General features: G+C 38.1%; 1 protein-coding gene across 6 annotated transcripts in view; it reads left to right on the forward strand.

The window, feature by feature from the left end:
* The window catches only part of sox6 (SRY-box transcription factor 6), a 162,225-nt gene that overhangs the window by 91,891 nt on the left and 51,864 nt on the right, over nt 1–18,470 (forward strand). For 5 of the 6 annotated variants that reach the window (XM_077563710.1, XM_077563707.1, XM_077563705.1 and 2 more), the window contains 2 exons: nt 1,381–1,449; nt 16,952–17,075. In XM_077563710.1, the coding sequence (XP_077419836.1) occupies nt 1,381–1,449; nt 16,952–17,075 (193 nt within the window). The remainder of the gene's footprint in view (nt 1–1,380; nt 1,450–16,951; nt 17,076–18,470) is intronic. The other variant, XM_077563708.1, reaches the window with a different exon arrangement.

The raw sequence follows: 18,470 nt of genomic DNA on the forward strand, positions 1-18,470 counted from the left end.
GAACCCAGGTTAAGAATCACTGTCTTAGATATTCGATATCCTTTTGGTGATAACACGCACTAAATATATTAGAGCTTAAGTGCCACATAAAACGCACTTTCTTATTAAATGTTATGCCTGGTGTATAAATAAAATCTTACTCTATGCAAGCAAATGGGGATAATATAAGATTCAGTGGATGCTACTTTCTATATGGCTTTGGATATTTTAGTCACGCTCTCCCGCACACGTTTATGCTCTACAGCAGGAAAAACATTATTATGACTTGTACTAGGAAATGCAATGGGATGTGAGAATTAAATGTTATATAAACACGGACGTCCTCTAGATCTTATAAATTGACTTCTATTAGAACGAGGCCGGCATTAGATTTGCGGCACAAATCAGGCCAATGAGCCATATTGTACAAATCAGCAAATTAGCAGAGGCCATGAAGTGTGTTAATGTCTGGGTAGAAATAAGGACACAAACTATCCACACGGGCGACACTTTTATTATCAGCAGCCAACCTAATGGCTATGAGTCAATTATCAGCAAGGAGTTCACTCAGAGTTTTCTCAGCACACTCAGACCTTGCTGGGCTAAATGAAGAGATTGACCATATACCTTCAAGTGATGCATTTGCTTAAAGTACACTAATAATACATTAACTGTATTGATTTCTTTTTTCAATCCATGATGTTCATTTGCAAACTACATTCAACTCTGCGGGCTTTTGTGGACATTGTGGCATCACGGACGAGTCGCAGAAGATGTTTTATTATTTGAAATTGGAGGAATATTAATGGGGTGGGGAAGAAGAGAGAAGGGGGAGGCCGAGGGAACCCGCTGAGAGCTACTGTAGAATGTCATCAAGCCATCAGCATACAACGCGGTAATTAGCTGTTGACACTCGTGAGGGAGCCAGCGCAAATTAATCCTGACACATTTGCAGACGGACGATAGCTTACAGTGAACACTTTGTAATTATATTTAAAAATGAAAATTAAATGACACTTAAAACTAGGTTGTCATGCTCAATCAAGCAGGCATGTAGGAAAGGAGACTGCTGGAATGGGAAGGATTACTGTGTGGCTGATTGTCACTCAGACATTGCAGGACCTTGGCTTGTTTGTCCTTTAAATTGTTTAGGATCCTTTGCTACTTCTTTAACAATGCGGTTCACAATTCAGTTCACATTTACGATTACATAGCTATAAAACAACAGCATCTGTCTTTAAAGAAATGATTTAGTAAAATTATTTAATTTCTGTATTTCTTATTATCAACACCTCAACAATAATATATCTGCAACAAACTAGCGAACACACTTAGCTGTCTTTCACTTGTTTCGTTATGCAGTATTGTTCATTTCTCATCCCATTTCCCAATTCCAAACAGATCGCCAGACAGCAGCAGCAGCTTTTGCAGCAGCAGCACAAGATCAACCTTCTACAGCAGCAGATACAGGTCAGTACATCTGTTTCTGTCCTGCATTGATGGACCACTAATAAAAACAACACCTCCTATGCAGTAGTTTTTACCTTCTCCAAACAAACTAGTCCAACATTGCTACCACTTGCTTGACACCGTGCAAAAACATCAGGCAAAATGTAAAGGGAATATCATCCTTAAATTGTGAGTATTATATTTAGGTCCTGACCGATTAATCGGCTGGCCAATTTAATTCCCTGATTTTAGCTCTGTTAAAATTGGCAGAAATAGACAGATTTTTTATTTTATTTGTGTGTTGTTTTTTTTTTAAATAAATCAACACATTACAACATAAGACAACGATAAGACATTCCCACATTACCAAAAAAGACACACACAAAAACAGGCACATTTTTCTCTCTGTTGTAAAGTTAAACAAATATGAAGAACGACATATTGTATTTGTTAAAAAGTCAAAGACTGTATAATCCACATCTTTATTGTTGTAAGTGTTAAGTATATTATTATTTTTTATCAATCATCTGATTATTTGGTTATTGGAATTTTATTCTGCCAAATATTAGACTCAGCATCGGTCTCAGAAAATATAAATGGGTTGGCCCCTAATTATATTCTACGTCTCCACATATTCATATTAACCATTGGGTGGGCTGGGGGGATTTGGGGTGCTATGAAATACAGGGGAGAATAATTAGCACATCTTAATTAACAGAAAGAAAGTAACAGGCTCTAATGAGTAGATGGAGTCGAGCCTGGAGGTGGGCAACATGAAAGGGGCTGGTAAATGCCTCTGAAAGTCAGTCAGTCTCACAAGGCCAACATGGCACACTTTTGGCAGAAACCAAGATTTATCGCCATTCTGCCACATGCTTTCTTTCCTTCTATTCCTTCATCTTCGCACTTATCAGTTTGCTTTTGTGATACAGTATGAACCGTTGCGAGCGAAAGACCACCCAGGCAGGGCATTGCCGGGAGCGTACTGGGCGCTTCAGGGACGAGCGCTTGATGTGGTCAAGGTTGCAAGCCTCCCTGGCTAAATGAGGCTAATGCAGAGCATGCAAGCCTTACGACAGCTATGACGGAAACATTCAAACGCGGTCAAATACAAATGAATTCAACTTTAAAGTTAAATACAACCGAACTGTATTTGGGCAGAAAACTCCACACAGGTAACCAGCCGAGATTCAATTGAGAGACAGACTTTCTAACCAAACATTTATACAACCTAAAATATTTTATTTTACATTGCATCCCACCAAGCAGAATCGAAACACACTAAACAATCTCAGAAACACTCTCATGTGAAGCACCATACACACTGCTGAGTATTGGTGTTAGTGCAGTCATGAAGGGCCCTCCACATGGGAGGCCACATCCTAATTCATCTCACTTTTAGTGCCCCCTACTTACAGTAGTCCAGTCATGTAGTTAAAGGTAAATGACACCTGAAAATTCCACTTGATGCCGTTTTGAGAGCAAGGATGTCGTCCTAAAATGTTCACTTCCAAGCACTTGAACTGAAAGAGCAGTTTTGAGCCACAGGTTCTTTGAACGGTCGATTCAAACCCTACATTCACGATACTTCAATTCAATATTTACTTTCTTGGGTTAAAACAGAGTGGGCTCTTTTTAACAAAGTTCCTCTGAACAACTCTAATGTGGTGACAGAGCAGAAAAAATGGAGATAATGGAAGCATCTTATTCTACTTTCATTGTTATTTTTAATTACAATATAAGACAAAGATAATGACGTTCAACCCCCACCCCCCAACACCTCAAAAAAAAAAATGTGGCAACCATTTTGTGCTTATTTTTCTCGCTGTTAAACAAAGTTAAACAAATACTAAACGACAAAGTAAAGTGGGCATGCATACTTATGGGTCTGAACCCGCAGATTCACCTATTTACCAAATATTAGAATCTGCATGGGCCTAAAAAAAAATACCTGGCCTCATGTATTCAAATTAGGGCCCGACTGATTAATTGGCTGATATTATCTTTTTTTTAAATGGTAAAATTAGAGGATTGTATCGGATTAAATTTTTTACTCATCATAAGACAAATATAATAATATGCATTCAAACACCCAAAAATCAGGCAAAAAAAAAAATCGGCCAATTTTGGCCAATTTTTCTCTCTGTTGTTAAGTTAAACAAATTCAAAAGTATATATATTTTACCGGTAATATTTTTTGTTGGTTTGTTTTTTTGTAGGAAATTATGTGAGTTTACAAAGAACATTTGTGTTATTGTTTTTCAATGTATTTGTAATGGCCGTCAATTGACTGTTGAATTTAATTTGTACAACAGTAAAATATTTCCCGCCTAATTCATGTTTTTTTTTGTATAGCATTAAGTGACCAAAACATACTTGCATGTTTTTTTTTAAATTCATCGGTCGATTAAACGGTTCTCAAATTTTATTCTGCCGAATATTAGAATTAGCATCAGCCTAAAAAAATTAATTTAATTAATTTGACACATGACATCTTGGCACCGACCTTTAGCAAAGCAATGAGTGTTGTTGAGAGATTAAGTTACTCTGCCCTCCGCTTGGATAGCATTCAACTTTATTGAAGACGTCACTGGCCATCAAAGTCCTTCTGTTTTGGCTTGATAGAGGAAACTTAAAATAATGCATCATATTGACGAGGCAAGCCATCACATCAGCGGGAATCGTAAACTGTCCGGACAGTAAAACCACGGGCGCTGCAACCTCAGACTGTTGTTGATGAGCTACATTTGCCCTTTCAAGGTTTTCTTTCTTCTTTTTTTTTTTTTTGCCTCGTATGTGGATCGAAAGGAATCTGACAGAAGTGAGTCGGTTTAGTAGTTGAAGAGGTTGAGAACAAGGCTGCGTGCAGTTTAATCAAGTGGCTGCTCTCTTCATCCTTACTCACTGTTCTTACAAGAGCGAGGGGAGGATTTAGTCTTTGTCCTGCGGGATTACAATGTCACTTGTTTTAAAGATAGCAGATGTTTCGATTGCAATGTTGGGGGCTTATTGAAAATGTCAGCTCACAGCTTTGTGCGTCCCCCAGCACCCCCCCCCCCTCCTTCAGTCAGTCGATCCTTGTTTTTGGCATTAATTCAATCCTACGATGAGATTAGCTCTGAGTTGATTTAGTTCAGAGTTGTTCACATGTTGCCGCACATGTGGCAAATAAACATATATATTAGCAGAGGAGGGATTTGTCCCCATTTTAACTGTGATGTTCTGCAAATGTAACAATGATGAGCAAACCAAGTATTTTGTTTTCCAAGTGCCGGGCTTTTTAATTTCACAATAACACACTGTTGCGTGCTTATAAGCGCATTCGCACAGATGACAACACAGGACACCACACACTGATGCAAACATCAAGAGAATAAATAGTAGCTCAAAGGTCAAGCTGAACTTTATCTTCACAAACAGGCGAGAGAAAGCACATGAAACAGTGCAAGTCTTTTAATCACAACAACAACAAAAAAACACAACGCGTCTTTTTAAGTGAAAATCATAACATGACACCGTTGGTTTGAAATGAACACGAGGCATTCTAGTGCCAACTGTGAGAAGTTCCACAACTGGAGAGATAACGACTTTCTAAGAAAAGCAAAGTCAACTCATGTTGCAATATTTTCAGCTACAACCCCCCCTCACACACACACACACACACACACACACCCCACCCCACCCCACCCCTAAAAAATACATCATGCTCAACAACTTTCTGTTCTTCACATGTATCCAAATTTTCAGTGCCCCATTTTGATCTTTAATTCCCGGAAAGTCACAGATTGTATGTGTGTCATGTTCATTAAAAAAAACAGCAACAATTAGAGGATAAAAAGACATTTGGTTGCATTGATGTCCAGGGCACACAAACCGTGTTAAATGTGTTCTCGTAAGCGGAAAGGGACATTTACTCCCATCATAAGTAAAAGGTTAGGTACTGTAAGCACACACACACATAATTAATTCTTTACATGATATTTCGTCACACTCTTTAAATAATTGCCTAAGTGATTTTTCTTTTCTTTGCATTTTTTCCCCAAAATAATCTCCTCACGATGCAAACGGTTAATTTTTTTGTGTTTCCTGAAGAATCTGAAAAAATTATTTCTTATTATTATTATTTTAAGAAGGTGTCAATGTAATTATGTTACTACTTTATATTTCTATAAAATACCATTTTATAAAGTGATATCTTACAGTAAAAAAAGCATTTTTGGGAGGAGCAGTTGGAACAGATTAATGGTATTTCCATTCATTTAATGGGGAAAATGATTTAGTAAGCAAGTGTTTAATAGACACCACGGTATTAGTGTACATATATATATATTTTTAAAAAGGGCCTCCCACTTGTGAAATATAGGTAGGATATGTGAATTCATATTGCACATATTTGCCCAACTACTTTCTTTTTTTACTCAACATAGTTAGTGTGAAGGGACTCAAAAAAACCCCAATGATTATCTATGTGAAACTTGGATGCTGGCAAAAAAGAAAAAAAACGACACAATTTAAAAATAGTTATAATAATATGCAAGTCCCCCAATTAGTGAAGATAAATCGGAGTTTTAAGCATCATACTAAGAGAATAAAAGCAAAGGGATGATGATGATGATGTGTGTTCTCCCGCGAGTAGGATTATGAGGAAGGAGTGGGGGGTCGGTGAAAGGGGGGCATTAACAGCCCAGTCAGACACACTTGGCCTGCACCCACGGAGGCTCAGTCCAGCCTGTTCAGCCCCCATTTAAGGAGACTGTTAGCTGATGAAGATGTGTACATGCAAGAGTGAAGATAAAAGAAAACCATGACCTGACTCATTAGCCCCTGTGATTTAATATATTGACACTTGGATACAAACAATTCCCTTTAGTGGACTGGACTGGCAGGGGAGGGCTCCATTTAATTAGTTATGAAATGTGACTTCTTGTCTGGAGGCAGAAGAAATGCTGATGTTATATAGTCGTGTGCAAATTGAACAATAAAGCCATCCTCGCGCTGTTAAAACTTAATCATGCGCAAAAAAAAAAAGAAAAAAAGTGGAGCGGATACAATCTCAGCAGTGTTCGCTAAGTGAGCGTTGGCAAACATGCGGAATAGTTAACACTAATTCGTGTGTCTTCTGGGAAACAAAAAGAGGCTAAGCTTCACATTTGCCAGCATGAAATGGGAAAGTCGATAAATATGCATGATAAGGTGTGGCGATGAACACAAGCTATTGAACTCTCAACATAACTCCGTGCCGTGCTCCGCCTTCGCCCGTGTGTCAAGACGGTAATTAAACAAGCGCTCGTTATTGTTGGGAATTACACAATAAAAGGTTTGCTTTGTTGTGCGTTCAGGCACCTCAGCAGTTTTAGCAGGGATCATTAAGAGACTCCACCCCACAGGTGCTACATGAATGTGTGTAATGTGCGAGATCACACTTGGTAGTCTATTTAATGTGGACTCAATGGAGGGGTTTCTCAAGAAAATTTGGTTTCTGGATTAGCATTTGCCATAGCGACAAATCTCCTGTATCAGAAGCTACATGTTGTCTTTTTAAGGTCTCAGTCTAAACTTACAAATTGCAATCCCTGTTTAGTGAAAATATGTCTCTTAAATGATACATTTGAATGATTAAACACATCACAAAATATCAAAAATTAGGCAAAAAAATTTGAAAAATCATCCTGCTGTCTCCAATCTCAAATCACGTCCCACTGAAAAGCATGCTACAGTTTTGTTTTTGTTTTTTTGTCTACAGACTTTCTTATGCCTACACATCCCTACGTACTTGAACAATGAAAATATATCCACAGAAAGCCTCCAGTGAGAGGCCCTAGCCATCAGCTAGCTCTCAAGCTAGCTTCCAGACTCATCCACAGGCTCACCTCCTTGCTTGGGAATTTAAAAAAATAAAAATAAAAATACACAAATTTTGCAAATTGTAGCATTCAAGGAAGATGCATTTTCGGGGTGTAGTCATAGCTAGCTAGCTAATTCCACTACTGTACATTCTGTAACTCACACATGTGCCAGAAAACCATTCTTGCGAACAAAGGCAGTGAAGTGGGAGATGGGGGATTCATTCTAGAAGCAAAAAAAAATCTGAAAAACTGAAATGGTGAAAGAACGTTTAATGTTATATCTCTACAATTCAGCACATCCGTCACTGTATTTCTATAAATTTACAGACAAAATCTATCATTCATTGCATAGTGTGTTAGTCTTGGTATTACAATGAGGCACCTGTTTTCTTAGACCTTGCAGAGAAGTGGAGTGGCTTCAGTTGAGGGAGAACACATCTCGCAGTGTGATGCTAATCTGGCTTCTCTTACCATATGCATAAATCGTGTTTTTTCTACTAATGTTGTGCAAACTGTTGTCTTTGCCTTGGCTTTACATGCCCATCGTCTTTAGCGGTGGCCACACTCACAGCATTTGAGAAAGCATTGCATTAATAGGATCCACTATGTGCGGGGGGGGGGGGGGGGGGGTTGCCGACAGCGTGAAGGGGGTGTGTGTTTTCTTAGGGCTGGGGGTGGCAAAGCAAAGCATTCAGCCCATCGCCAACGTAAGAAAGGAGCTTCTTGTTTTTAGGGTGGAGGCGAGTCCAAGCATTCCGCGACGGGAGCACAGTGAATGGGCTATGTTTCCTTGCAAAGTCGTACATAGGAAAAGAATGGTATGGATTAAGTTTGTTGGTATTTATCACTTTATCAGATGGGAATGAAGAATGAACAAAATCTTTTTTAATCTGACACTAGTGTAGTGTAGTGTCAAGACCACACCGACCGAGACCAAAACATGAACGAGACTAGAGAGTATCGAGGCCACCACTTTTGGAGTTTGAGACCAAGACTGTCTACATCACAGGAAAATCACCAAAAAAACAGAACATGACCACTATAACTTTTTTTCGATTATATTTGCAACAAAAACAAATTATGCTATGTTGTTTTTGAAGAACAATGAAACAAATTTCAAATATAAGCAAATTTCTTGTTTCGTTTCTGATCGCAGTAGCATTGGCCTGGTCTTGATAAATAATACCGACTCCTCCCTGTGAGGCAAGACCAAGTAAAAGTGCCTACAATTCCTAGACGAGACCGAGACCCTTAAAAAATGGACACAGTAAATAACCCATCTTACATAACAACTGTACTCCGCGATTAAATTATTAAACACAAATAAACCACCTTAACATGAGGTTTAACAAAATTATTAGCTATCATAGTATCCTAACTAAATCCCTTGCACAACACACCAGCTTCACAATAGTATAAGCTAGGAGAGAAGCCTAACATGCTAGCACAACACGCTAGCTTCACAATGATATTTGCTAGCATAGTAGCCTAACTAACATGCTAGCACCAACGGTTATGACAGCGCACATGAGCCTACAAAAATGCTCATAGCACTTTACAAATAGCTATAATTAATATAACTCACCTTTTACAATAAACACACAATAATATATATCATCGCTGTCCTGTGACAAACACTTATGTCCATTAATTTTTTAATTTTTTTTTTACGTTTTTGGTATGAAACTATATGCAGACATCCCCAAAACGTAATAAATAAATAAATAAATACATAAATAAATAAATACATAAATAAAATAAAAATAATAAATGGACTACAATATGAAAATGCAGAACCGCAAATACGGTAGGATTCACCGTATTAAGTTTGGCTGATTTAAGCCAATTTTTGGCCTTTCTATTGTAATTGGTCTAAAAAAATATTTTTGTTCCCATGTAGACACTACTAAATTGGCAAGTCAAAAATCCATGACAAATAATTTCAAGACCTTCCTGCAGCCCCACAATGATGGTCCGCACCATTTCACTCATTCCCATTTTCACACAGTGTGGATGATGCATGTGTGATAAAATGATGCAAGCCTCAGACCCATTCGTGGGTTTGTTTGTCTGCTCGCTCTTTCTCGTCATTAGAAATGCTGTTTAAGGGAGTCCCTGTGGACATGCGTGTTCTGTGCAAATCTTTATTTTGTGGCGAGACCTTAAAGAGCTATTAATTTAAAGGACGGCATATCCCTTGCAAAAATAACATTTACGTTTAATGTTGCAATAGTATTTTAAGGGTGAAATGCTGAAAATGTGATTGTGTTTGTATGATGAAATGCATTCGCTTCACAACATAAAAGACCTGAATTCAGACATAAGTAATAATTTTGGGGGGAAAAAGTCAGTGCAGATATACCAGAAGTTATACAGAGAATTGTGATGAAGTAAGGTGGTGTGATGGGGAGGAGTGGAAGGATTTAGGCTGGGGTGTGTAAGGCGGGTCAGTGGGTTGGTCTAGCCTGCTTTCAAGCTTCTGCCGAAGTATTGCAGACTTATTGAAATGGCTGTTTTCCAACAAGGCTTGTTTGACTGTGTAAGGAATTAGTGGAACAAGAAGTCATCTATTGGTTGTTCCCTCTTGATGGCTTGACCTCATGACACTCAAATTCGCTGCTCTTTATCCTTAGCAGCACATACGCATAATGAACACAGCACTAACAGATGTGCAACGTCACACTAAAACCTTGGAAAAGACTGTTCAGTGAAAATATTAGGGGGCTTTTTGAGTGTAGTTACAGCAGTGCCTTGAGTGACCTAAATTATGCGTTTTTCGATGGAACCTATGGGGGCACTTTAGGCAACATATTTGAACAAAATTGGTGAGCAATCAACACATGTAGACAGACAATATAACAATACAGTACCCACAACTATATCATCTTTATCATCTGCCACTAATATTACTGCATCTTACAGTTTTTGAGTGACACTATTCTTCATTTGTCTGCCTGACCGTATGATACTGCCGCCAGTGCCCTTGTCATGTACAATAGAAAATTACCATATATTTTTATTAGGGGTGTCAGGCGATTAAAATTTGCAATCGTAATTAATCACATGACTTCAATAGTTAACTCACGATTAGTCACAATTTTTTATATCCATTCTAAACGTAAATGTACAATAAAATGTACAATGAGTTTTCATATTAACATAAAAGTGGAAAAAATGTCAAATAGAAATATGGCTGCATCTTTTAGTCATTGATATAGTAATTTAATAATAAATTATAAAATTAATAAAAAGATGTAATGTACTGTAAATTCGAGTGTGATGTTGGTTTGTGTTTCTGCCACTAGTTGTAAGAGAGTGACAGCTCAGTGCATTTTTCTTTTCATATTAAGAGCTATCTAATCTTTAACATGAAGTAACTTGTGAAATTCTGCACATTTTAAAATTTGTAAAAATACAACTTGGCCACAGTTTCCACAAATATATGCATTATTATCAAATTTATTACTGCTAAATTTTGACGTGGACGTGCTGTATTGTGACTGGAATTCCCCCAGTTCAGGCTTTCCAAGTAAGAAAGTTTATTCGCCCATTTAAGCAATTTGTGGTGTTAAAGAAACTTTAAATTAACTTAAAATTAATGCACTAATTTTGACACACCAAATTTGTATAATTTACAAAATTATAGAGTCCTATTTTCAAGAAAAAACACACTAGAAGGTTTTTGTTGTTGTCGTTTTTTTATACCTGGAATGGATTATACACATTTCCATTCATTTCAATGGGGAAAGATTATTTGAGTTTGTGATCATGGAATAAATTAAAGTTGTATCTCCAGGCACTGCCTTATTTAACTGTCTATGTCTTTCCTAGAAAATGGTCATAGACTTATTTCTGCAGACCACTGTTGAATGTGACTGCCATGTGATGTCAGTGGATGATCAATTTTCAGCTCTCTGCAGTCAACAACTGTGCTTGATGAAGACTAACATTGTTTCAATTACGCTGTACGCTGTAGAGACGATTCAACCTCATGAGTACAAGTGATTTTCAAATTATTTTACTCCTGATTAGAGTCCACCAGAGGACTGTGTACACCCAGCGGTACGTGTTAAACTGTCCACTGTCTGGTGCTGCTATATATCTCATTAGATGTCCTTTCCGAATAAATGTTAATACAATGAATATTACCATCTATAGGACATTACAGAAATTGTAGTTATTTTCATTTTTTAAAAACTGTCAATTCACAAAGAAATTATGGTAAAATTACAATTTTTTACTGTTAATTTCTCAGTATATATATTTTTTTATTTTTTATTTTTTAGGGTTTTAAAGTTGAATTTTACATTTTATTCCTTTAAATAACAGACAAATATTTGTGAAATTATGATACATTTGCGAACATAGTTTAACAATCAATTTATGTAGCTATTTCGAATGAGTTTTTTTTTTATAAAAGAAGAGAAATATTGTGTGTTTTTACAGTTACAGTGCACATTAAATGAGATTTTTAAAATACAGAAACAAACTGTAAAATAAAAAGCAAAATTCTGTTATATTACAGGGGTTTTTTTACAGTGTGAGGGAAAAGTCAGACAGCTTCCCCGTGATCGCGCTCCATTTAACTGGATCACAAAAAGGTGATTTCTTCTCACTCACGGTGTTCCGTGTGCAGCTCCCTAGCAAGCAGGGGGGAAGAAGTGTGATCTTTCAGTTCTTACAGCAACAGCTGGGTGAAATTACAGAAACTCCCCCCTGTAGAATATAGGAAGAAGCAAGTGAGAGCTGGCGATATGACAGCTAATAAATTGTTGATGTATGTATTAAAATTAGATCTTAAAAAAAAAAAAAAAATCATATGTACATTTTGCCTGCAAGCCTCTTATTCATAACACACTTGCTTGTCTTTATTTTTAAGCCAGCATTTTTACAAAATACTTGTAACGCGCTACTTCCTAGAAGTCTGCTAGAGGCAGATTAATTCTGAGCATCTGGGGGAGAGGTGTGCTTCAGGTTGTCAAGTAGCAATGAATCAGGATATTAGACACAAAAAGTCCTTTCAAGCCAATAACCATGAAACATAGCGGTTAAAGAGGCAGGAGTTTTTCTTTATCTTGTCGACGCTCAATGATAGTGACAGTAAAAGCAAGAGCCTCGCCCTGTTCTCATCACTTGCCAGTGCGTACAGAAGCGAACCTGAGCGTGGATCAGTGCATGGTTGCTCAAGGGTGAAGGTATGGGGGTGGGGGGAGGGGGGTCCTAACGCCCTGTGGGTGTTTTGAAGAGGCTTCCTCAGTTGACAGTGAAGAACACGGGCGCTGACAGGAGGCCCAGGCCAGTGCTGTAATGCCAAACACATCTCCATTTGCATTCTGTGTTTGGAAGATGCATGCTTGGGTGTTGTGGTTCACTATTGCTAAATATAGTGGTACCTATCTGACCTTATAGAGTAAGTTCAGTTACAGTCCACAGTAGAGATGTGCTGATCATATTTTTTTCTCGACTTCTGTCTGTGTCCTTGTCACTCTGGGCTCTATATTTGTAGATAGTGCCGGTGTGCTCGAGTTTAAAAACTGGTACATCTTGATTTAGGTGCCTGGAAAAGTCCTTTTTTTTTTTTTTTGCGTGTTTGGGAATTTGACAGCTGCTGGGCACGCCAGTTTCCTTTGATACGTCCCCGGCGCATTTGGCAATTTGGTGGCAAGTAGACTAAACTTTACGCATGCTGGAACCACGTCTAAGAATGGGTGCAGGCATTATAATGCGATTTTGTTGAATTTGATCTAAGATTAGAGTCTCTTCTTTCATCAGAAAAAAAAGTATTTGTGCTTTTTTTTCCCGTTTTGCAGAAATTAGCATTATAATATGGCTAAGTTTCATCACTATTCACAAACCTGTTGAATACAATGGGGAAAACAGCTTGTTTTAACATGGCCATGGCCGTTCTCTTATACTCTGCTGCCACCTGCTGGCCATTTTTTGTAATAACTACCATTGCTTTGAGTGACCTCTTCAGGTCAGAAGCTGTATCAAAGCCTTCTGTATGCTCTAGCATAATTATTATTTTTTTAAACATTTGAAGAAAAAACGTATAAATACGTTTTTGGGACCATGACAGTATTTAAACTAAAACGTGTTTATTCGTTTTTGGGAGCAAATGAGTTAAAATAATGATTTATTCCTTAATTTTATTTAATGTCACAATGGGAAAACTCTAGTATACAGCGACGACGCGGTTATATTAGTTTTTCATCTAACAATGGAATTTGTGAACTTCAGATACGCCGCCACTCAACTGAGGTGCAAGAAAACTGAGTTGCCGATGCACTTTCAGCTCTTTATTAAATGGGACAGAGTCAAACATAAAATGAAAACTCTTGCAAGGAGCATGGAGAAGGCCTTCGCAGTAAGCTGGAGTCAATGGCATCAATCGTTCAAGACACAGATACTACAGTGTGTGATGTGTGTGTGCATTTGTGTGTGTGACTTTCAACTTAATTGCACTTAAGAATAAAACCACATCATTTCTTTACAATCCATTTCAATGTATTTGGGGGTGTTTGATACATGTGGCATTTAAAATCATTTGAATGTGGTAAATTGACTTGATTCACAAAAAGGAAAGGAGGAAAGAAAAATTGCGAATGGACTGACGAGAAAGATGATCAATCAACTCGTATTCTTAACAACCTGACTAACAACTGCAGAAGGTTTCAATATGTTTTTCCTTGCCGTACAACTGCAAGTGAGCTCCATTTATCAAACACTCAGTAGACTCTCCGCTCAAAGCCAAACAGCTTGCGCGCTGGCCTGTTACAGACTTCTTCGGGTCATCTGAATTGATGATCTATGTTGCGAGGAGGCGAAAACCTCCGCTGGAGCGCGTCCTGGCAGAGAGCAGGGCCTCAGCCAAGTCTGTCTGACTGATCACTACAGATGCTCCTCTTCAAGTATTCCGAGTCAGATCCTTAGTGCCGGGTCTTGAGGGACAAACAATAGCACCTGTTCCTCATAAGATTGCCCACTCATGGTTCTTTAATGAAGCCTGAAGGCAGATGGTGTGAAATTACATTATCCAGTTTTTAGCGGCGCTGTGACAAAGAGCGGCACAGTGACACGTTGTATCTACAGTACGTACACGGAAACGTGAACGGCGGCATCCAAATGGTGTGTAATACAGGTTTTGTAAAAAAAAAAAAAAAAAATAAAATATGGGAAGTGAATCTTGAAATAATAATTGCATATTAAATCGCAATTGCAATACTGAGCCCTATTCTACATAGACAAACTTTTTTTGTTGGTCCAACCGTACTTCTTCTTTCTTGTTGCCTTCTTTAAAAACACTCGGAATTATGCTCGAAACAGCCCTGCAACTTGCCAGCATTTAATTGACAGCCCAACTAAGCTCCACTATTTGTTCCCACCTTGAAGCGCCTCACAATTTGATTCGCCTCGCTCTGACGTTAGTTGCTGCTTATTAAACTTTAATGCTTGAAGCTCATTACTGCAAATCACGTCCATTCAAACTCGATGCATTTATTTCTCAACTAGTGCATATTTATGCTCTCAGTTTTAGCTGGATAAACCCAGTATATTTGGTGCCATATTTTTAAATGCTAATGGTAATAAAAGCTGATATCTAGTAATAAATTACGTCATTTATAGTAATGTTGATGGGGGGGTGGAAGAGGCTCTAACGGCAATTAATGGCTCATTTACAGAAATGTAAAAATCTAAAGCATACTATTCCTTTTTTTTTTTTTTTTAATAATAATAAAGATAACAGTAAAAAGAAATAGAAGCATTTTTTTCCGTACACACAGTAGCACATAGTCACAACCATCTGAAGCCTGAAGTTTTCAGGAACGGATCCCATCTGGTTTTACTGTCCAAATAGCCAGACACAGAAAAGCTGTGTCCCTTTGCTTGACTCATGTTATGTTATGACATCAATTATTGTGTTTTTCCATATGTTCCACACAAGTGAGGCCAAGATCCATTGCTCAACCTTTCAGCTTGGAAACACAGAGCAGCAAATCCCTATAAAGCAATTATTTGTCACCGTCTCCTTGACCATTTTTTTTTTTTTATTCGCTAGAAGCACAGTTTTGCAGTACATTTCTATAATTCTCGAATGGACCGTCTACCCCACCCCCCCCCTTTTTTTTTTGGTTTTGTTTTAGTTGGCAGTGTAGCTTGGCACCTCTAGTTGGATCAATGCTTACTTTTTTTTCTTTTTTTTAATGTATGTTCCAAGCAAAAGTAGGATCATTACTCTGTTAATATGAAAAAGCAAGGCTCGTACCAGGCTGATTTCATGCCCCAATGCAGGACCAGTAATTGCACCCAGTCCTTTATTTATTTTTTTATTAGAGCTTGGTTTTAAAAATGGTTGAATGGTAAAACATTCCATAAAGTGTTTATTTTAGGGGATGACCTTTATTAACCCATTTCCCAGGCAGGTTCTCCCGCGGTGGCCTAGCCCGATGTTAGATTAACCCTCTCGGGGTCTTACTAGTCGGGCTGCTCCCCATCAAAGATCCTCATGAAGCGGGGAGTGACAGTAAGATTGGACCTTGCCGCATGCGTGCAACCCCCCGCACAGCACTTCTGATACACAAGATGCTCACCCACCCTTGACGCAAGTGGGGAGTTTGTGTTGATATTCCCTTTAGTCAGCAAATGACTGGCTGGCGAAGGTTTAATGTGAGACTGTGACAAAAAGGCACAAAGTGGCAGGCTCATGTTGTTGCAGAAAAATGACTGTATCTTGAGATAGGAGTGACTTGAATTCACTTACTCCACAAAGCAGTTGAAGAATAGAATTAAACATTCTATTTAAAACAACCACGTCTTAGCTACACTGTAATGCCAGCACAAAATAGAAACTAACATTTGAAATCAAAACTGGTTATCCGTTTCATATTGTTTTTTGTTACACCCTTCTTACTCACAGTCTTATATGCTTTATCCTCTGTGAAAAATGACAAATATTAGTCTAAAATATAATTTCTCAGAAAGAGCAGCACGATGGCCATTCAATTGACGCATGTGAGAAAAACAGTTCATTAAAAAAAATAAAATTAAAATATACTATAATAAAGTGTTATTTTTCCTAATTATTATATATAACAGTTTGCTGTTTTTTAATGAAGGCTGTAATGGATTAATGGTATTTCCATTCATTTCAATGGGAAAAAAATGTGATTGTTTTAAGTTACGAGCTTGGTCACAGAACAAGTGAAATCCACGTCTCAAGACACCACTATACTGTCCAAAGTCTCTTTTTCCCCTTCCCATCCACAGAGATGACTTCATATGCGAGGTGTGTAGTCCACTGAGCAAATCCTCCTACTGACGACTGTCTGTTGTAACAGTCAGGGAACTCCGTACAACATTTGCAGTACTTCTCTGCAGAAGTCATAAAGAGCCTCTCAGTCATGCTGTGACTTCCACTCGCTGGCGCTGGAACAATAAGTGCCGTCTTTGATGTCTTCAAGCGAAACAGTGGTTTGGAGCGCGAGCGGGCGTAGATCTGCCGTTTTTTTTTTGTGTGAGGACACGAGGGTCCGCCATTGCCATAGAGCCCCCTGTCAGCACGCGTTAGGGAGAGCTGTGATCTGGATTCCCCCTCCCCACCATGAGCGTAATCTGCGTTTCTGTGTACCATGCCTTCGCTTAGGCCTCTCTCTGATCTCCGCTCTCTATCTGTTCAGCAGGTTCAGGGTCACATGCCTCCGCTCATGATCCCCATTTTTCCACACGACCAACGCACTCTGGCAGCAGCCGCCGCCGCCCAGCAAGGCTTTCTCTTCCCTCCGGGAATGTCTTATAAGCCAGGTATGCTTTGCAACTTAAGTCATTCATCCCGTCCTGTGATTTCTCCACACATGTTCTTCTGACATCTTCACTTTTTAACACTGCCTTTGAATAAATAACAAAGGAATTTATGTTGTACTGTATATTCATTAGGGTTTTTTGGTAAAAAAATTTTTTTAAGTTTGATATCAGTACAAGTACTTAACTCTTGCTCTTGATACTGATACCAACTACTGATACTACCATAGATACCTATACATTCCTGTAGAACATTTTTCTTAAAATTGTATGACATTAATAACAATTTACAATTTTTCTAATTTCCGATTGTAAAATGGTTAAAAAAGGTATCGGCCGCCGTCACGAGTACCGATATCATAAAATAAGGCTAGTATCAGCACTGATACCGTTACCTGGTACTACGTCGTTTCGACTTTACGGCGCCTGTGCCTCATCTGTAGCACCTTCTTTTTCATTAATTTCACACAGTAATCAGGCCATTTTAAAGTTATTTAAATTTGTGCTGTTGTTACCTTCAGCAATGGACGTTCATCAGCAGCTCGGCTCGCCATCAGGCGCGTCACATTTTCGTGTTTATAGCTCCACTCTGACGTCCGTAAGCAATTAATGTCCGTGCGGAAACACGAAATATTGTTTCCGGCTCTTATATGTTTTTTATAATTGCTATACATAGTATTTTGATGTAAAAATTTACTTCAATGGGGAAATCTGACTTCGGGTTACATCACCAGCGTAGAAATGGAACTCTGCCGGAACTTGAGGACTCCCTATATATATATATATATATATATATATATATATATATATATATATATATATATATATATTAGTTGTCTACATACAATAACAGATATGGTCACTGAGAACGAGCCAGCCAGCTGCACCTAATGGGTTTTCCAATGACACAAAAATAAGAACCATTTTACTGTTGCATGCGACTACTGTATTTCTGTAATAAAAGTCATATGACAAGTATACATCAATATGATGTAAGAAACAGGTTTGAGAAATACGGCCGTTTAAAAAAGGGTCCATTGCCGTCAGAAGGGCATAATGGGAAAATAACAACCAAAATTGCACAATTTGAGGAAAATCAAAAAGCCTGATATCCATTATAAATGCGTTTTTTTCTTACCCCCTGAATCATTTTAATTTAAAATGAGTCTGTGTTTAAATGTTACATGAACAATAGAGTAGTTATTCTAAATAAAAGTCAGCGTAGCCTTGATAAAAATGTGGTAGCCAGAACAAAGTCAGCCCTTGTGTAGTGTAAAAGTTAAGCAGAACATGAAAGATGACTGAAATCAGCAAAGGGAAACCCAAGGAAGTCAGCAGGTTTGCAGCAGCAGTACATTAAAAAGGTGTGGAAGTGCAGTTAATGAATTAACTATAAAA

Source organism: Vanacampus margaritifer, chromosome 4, assembly GCF_051991255.1.
Source record: "Vanacampus margaritifer isolate UIUO_Vmar chromosome 4, RoL_Vmar_1.0, whole genome shotgun sequence".
Lineage (NCBI taxonomy): Eukaryota > Metazoa > Chordata > Actinopteri > Syngnathiformes > Syngnathidae > Vanacampus > Vanacampus margaritifer.